Raw genomic sequence first — 5,436 nt, 5'->3', positions numbered from 1 at the left:
TTAAATCTCTTTGTTTACTGTGTTCAGAAACCGAAATGTAAAAATATATTTATTTTTTCGGTTTTATGGAGGAATACTTGAGGAAGAATCAGTTGGTTGCCTGGCAACCGTGATGACAGGCCTCCAGGAAGTTAAGCTTCACCTTCCCCACTGCTTCCAGTCTCTATGCTAAGCTAGGCTAATTGCTGCTGGCTACTGGCCTTCTTACAGAGGGTTGGATGAGACGTTTGATACTGTAGCTGTTGTAAATATGAAGCTACAGTCAGAAGATGTTAGCTTAGCTTAGCATTAAGACTGTAAACAGGGGGTAACAGTTAGCCTTGCTCTGTCTGAAGGTAACAACAACTACCAGCGACTCCAAAGTTCACAACTTAACACATTAAATCTCTTTGTTTACTGTGTTCAAAAACCAAAAAACTAATTTTGGGGGTTTTATGTAGGAATATGTGCAGCTATTGTAAATATGAAGCTACAGTCAATTAGATTAGCTTAGCATAAAGACGGAACAGCTAGCCTGTAAAACTAAATAATTAACTAGTAGTACCTACGTTTGTTTGTTTAATCTTTAAAAGCACACACAACAGTTGCTATATAGGTTACTTTTTAATTTTTAACCATTTGAGTCTTCTTCCAATCTTTGTGCTAAGCTAAACTATCTCCTAGCCTTTAGCTTCATATTCGACAGACAGACATTGAGAGTGGTGTCGATCTTCTCGTAAGCCCAAAATGTCGAACTTTTAAATTCAATCAGTCGTACGTTTCTTTCTCACATCATACATCAAATATTTGTGCTTTATGTACAGATATTTACATGATTGCTGAGCTAACACGTTACAATTTGCATCTATCTACAACTCAGGCAACAGTACAAATATTTACAAACACACTGAAACCTCAATAACAGCGACTGTAGGGCCGTTCAGGAAAACTGCCACCGACATCAAACTCAACAAACCTTTTTTCATGGCAGACATTTTGACATTGTGATTGTGAACAGTTTCTAATTAGCACTAAACACAAAGTACAACTGAGGCTGATGAGAATGTCATTAGTTTGCAGGTATTTGGGATTATTAAAGTATTTCTGATTCTGATTCTGATTTGGTCTCTAGCTTTAGACAAAAAGTAACAGATATTTAAACTGATAATGGTGCTAAAGGGAAATTAAGGGATTATTGTTACAGTAGTACTTTTTACTTCACTACATTTATCTGCCAGCTGTAGTTTCTGGTTACTGTCCATACTAAGAATTTAAAAAATGTTATTGTTTCTTTGCTAAATCTTCATGTAAAATCCGTCCAATAGTTGAGCTATTACACTCGAAACCTCAAACGTCAACCTCATGGTGGGCACAAGCAGAAATAATGAATAAATGAAACTCAGTAGGATTTATCCTCTGGGTCTTATGGATGTCTGTGCTAAATGTCATGGCAGTCCATCCAATAGTTGTTGAGATATTTCAGTCTGGACCACAGTGGTGAACCGACCTACGCAGCCAGTCCCGGAGCTACGCTAACAGGAAGGCACAGGTGAAACCAATCACTTTGATGATGCCTTCCCAGTATTGTAGTAGTGTCCCAGTATTACAGTGAGCCAGCATGCATAATAGCAGGGCTCTTGAACTGACACACCTGAATGAAATGCAGTCGCCATTAAAGTTATTAGTTACACCCAAAGTCAAAACATCTGCCAGGAAAAAGGTTTGTTATATGTGAGGAATTAGTTTTTTATCCCAAAAAAGTGGGTAAATTTGGTCCAAACTGAGTTCCACTACATCATGATGTAGACAATATAAATACATAATACTGTAATATTTAACGGGGAACCATAGTGTTCAGTATTAATAAGTATAAATAAGATATTATGAAGTAAATTTTCATATAAATGCAAAAACATGTTATATAAACATGAAATTGTGATTCTTTCTTTTAGTTTGTTTCAGGTAATTATTATTATTTTTCAAATCCAGCAGTTTTTATTTATTCTATTTGAAATATTTTTCCAAAGTCTGTTTTTTTAGTTTTACATCTTGTAAATAAGAGTTTGCTCTTTTATCTATCAATACATTTAGTCAGATCAAATAAAAATGATCAATCTGTTCCTCATAACTGTTTACTTGTGTGATGAAAAGGGATATAGTGATGGAAAAAATCATAAAAACAGACTTTTGAGTGCTGGAATTAATTGAAAATGACCTGAAATAAACTGAAACTGTTTTTATGTTTTATTCATGACTGTTTATTCCATGATGTCTTATCTATCTAACTAATATTGAACCCTTTGACTTTCTATAATATTCACATTTGGACGAGCTCTCTTCGTCTTACAGTCGTCTGTTGTCCATCTTTACCCTGTTTCCTGGTCTTGTTGCGTTTGGGTCGGACCATCCTGAGACACAGTTTGTGAAGCCTGACAGCTCTGTCTTTTCTCTTCGCTCTCCTGCTGTTTGGCCTCCTGACCTTCAGTTGCATTGCCTGTAGATGGCGCTGCTCCTCTACTTCTGTGCTGCTCCTCTGGTCCAGCTGAGGAAGCTCCGCTTTCACCAGAACTGCTGTACAGCTGTTCAGCAGAGAAGAAGCAAAGGTGGTTTTGTGATGTTATAATTAACCATTTACTGTATTCAAATACAATTTGAATGCATTTGTACTTAAATTAACAACATTTGCATAACTATAGATTAAGTTTTTAATGAGGTAGAAGGAGTAGTAGTGCTTATTGGTCCGATTCCCTTTCTCTGTGTCAAAAAAGGTCGGCCTACTATGTTTTATTTCTTCCTCTCTGACATGACAATGACTATGAGTTTGACATTGATTTGCAATGTGCAGAAAAACATGCTGGAACCAGTTCTCAATTACCATCCCCTGTCTGGAGGAGACGTTTAAGTCAAGAATCTGAGTACTTCTTTTTATATTTGGGCTTTTACCAGGGCACCCCAAGGATACCCCTGAGTACTTCTCTACAGCATGATCATATTATATTTGAATTATCTGGCATTATGAGACAAGCGTCATCGTGTGTATCTTGTACCCTGCCCTCCGTTAAATACCGTCACATTCTGTAATCTACAGCATTTCATTAAGGAATAAAACTTCCATCTAAAGCAACATGTTACTGTCTAAGAGAACCATGTCTGTTAGTTTATAATGTGCATGTAATAATGGAATTATACACAACTTTTCTTTGTTTTGATATCAACCATTGGTCGCCCTGCTCTCTAAATATCTGCATCATATCGGACTGCTAATTCTATTACACAAAAAGCAGATAAATTCTAAAATGCTTTAGGCTGTGTGTGTGTGTGTGTGTGTTTGTGTGTGTAAACTTACATTTTGCCTGCTGTGCAGTCCTGTGCCAGGAAGCAGGATTGAGACACATGTCCGAGCAGAAGAGCCTGTACTTCAGTCAGTTGTCTCTGTGTAGCCAAAGTCTGGAATAACCTAGAAGGACAGACAAACACGTCAGAGATCAACAGACATGCCAGGAGAAACAAAAGAATAAAACAAATAAAGGAGATTAAAAGACCAGCGAAGCAAAAAAGCAGACAGAGAGACCGTGTGTGCAAACATTAGATTATGATAACGTCCAAGGCCGTAACTTTATTTCTGTGCAGAGTCAGAGAACCGTTAGGCCTTATGTAACGGTGTGACTGAATGTATGTCTACACTGCTTGTGGCCTACTTTTGTGTTATGAAACATCCCACCACATTTGCCTCGTCTAACTGGCTACACTCAGAAATGAAGGTGAGTGCACTGTTATCACAATGTCTGTATATGCTCTGCAAATAGCACTGTCAATATTTACTGTGTGGGGTTAAGTGAATTAGTGTAATGTAGACACAGTGTGAGACGTCCCCACATCATTACTTATCCTGCTCAGATGCACCAGCCAATAAAATGGCAAAAAAATTATCAAAATTCAAACAAAAAAGGCTTCTTCTCTGTATATAATTGGTGTTTATTGGCTTTGTTAATTTACCTGGTGGTACAGTTGCAGTGGTACAGCGTCGTGGCCTCTGGGTTGTGGAGGCCGTATCTCCTCTGCTGGGGAAGGATCTTGTTCCTGCACGCGTCAAGATCTTTGTAGACAGCACATGACAGCTGCTCGTCTGGGGAAGGGAAGCATCAGTGTAAGTGTGCAGGTACATTGCAAATGGTAAATGAGTCTTATTTTTTGTCTAAATAGAAAAATAATCTTGTCAAGCATGTTTTGCATTAGAAAACTAACCTGGTTTTAAGAAAAGACATCTAACTTTGTCTTAATGAAATATTACATCTAATACTGGGCTATAATAATAGTATATATAGTAATATTGATGATTTGCATAAAATCCCAGCAGAGGAATAAGATTATTTTCCTTATTTTAAGAGTAACACCACTGCAACACCGCATCCATGGCTAGCTGTTTTCCCTCTGTCTCCAGTCTTTATGCTAAGCTAAGCTAACAGCTGCAGCTTCAAAGTGAACAGGCAGACATGGAGAAGCGGTATTTGATCTTTTCATTCTAACTCTCGCCAAGAAAGCAAATATTTCCCAAAATGTCAAAACGAATAATTTGAAATAGATTCCGACCTCCATTGGTGACCTTTTACAGGTGTAAAGAGGACTTTAAAATGGCTCTGTATGCGACAGGGTCCATCCACCACACAGGTACGAGTCCGAGGACAGCATGAACAGCACCAGCTTCATCCATAAACACAACCGTACCCACAGAAGGTACTGGAGAGCAAGCACATTCACAGCCACAGCCTCTTCTCCATCCACTGGCTGGCAGCATTCCACAGTCCCTACACCGTCATCTCCTCCCATCACCCCTGTTACCAGTGTTACCACCTCCTCAGGTCTCCAGCACATCAGAAGGACCTCCAGCACCTTAAGAGCGGAGACCATCTAGAGGAACACTTTAACCCACCAAAAACCCAAACTCTTTGCCTCAGGCTGGATGCTGATATCACAAGGTATTAGACAATGTGCCAGTTTATGTTTCTACACATACACTGCAAAAACAGCACAGCAAAATATTCTTTAAATATTATAATATTTATTGTATTGAGCAAAAAAATCTGCCAGTGAGCTTTGTGCTTGGGCTAGAATTCCTAAAACTAGTATAAAAATCTACCTACTGACACACTGTAAAGGAAACACACTGTAGTTGTGCTTTTTTTTTTTTTTTTTTTTTACAACACAATGAGGAACTCAATTATTTAAGCTTTCCTTAAAATAAGTATTTTGGTCACTCTTATTGAAGCTGAATTTAAGAATTTGTTAATTTGTAAAATTCTTACAATAGGACACATTTAATTCTTAAATTAATCCACCAGAAACAATTCTTATTTTGTAGCTTTTTTTATATAATACAATTAAAAACTAAACAGCTGCTTCATATTTCCAACACTTGGACGAGGCGCTTTTTTTCTTAATCTGAGAAGGTTTTGTTGG

The 5,436-nt window shown here is 37.7% G+C and overlaps 1 protein-coding gene across 1 annotated transcript in view; it reads right to left on the bottom strand.

Moving 5' to 3' along the window:
* Nucleotides 1–1,972: 1,972 nt before the first annotated feature.
* Nucleotides 1,973–5,436, bottom strand: part of pla2g3 (phospholipase A2 group III) — a 4,804-nt gene continuing 1,340 nt past the window's right edge. Inside the window, exons 3-5 of the mRNA XM_035668348.1 lie at nt 3,976–4,105; nt 3,326–3,436; nt 1,973–2,558 (exon numbers count right to left, since the gene is read on the bottom strand). Of these exons, the coding sequence (XP_035524241.1) occupies nt 2,297–2,558; nt 3,326–3,436; nt 3,976–4,105 (503 nt within the window). The 3' untranslated portion in view covers nt 1,973–2,296. The remainder of the gene's footprint in view (nt 2,559–3,325; nt 3,437–3,975; nt 4,106–5,436) is intronic.

The sequence above is a fragment of the Morone saxatilis genome, unplaced genomic scaffold, assembly GCF_004916995.1.
Source record: "Morone saxatilis isolate NCDOM2014 unplaced genomic scaffold, NCSU_SB_2.0 Contig21, whole genome shotgun sequence".
In the NCBI taxonomy this organism is placed as follows: domain Eukaryota; kingdom Metazoa; phylum Chordata; class Actinopteri; family Moronidae; genus Morone; species Morone saxatilis.
The sequence above is the reverse complement of the archived record's forward strand: the minus strand, read 5'-3'. Positions and strand labels throughout refer to the sequence as shown.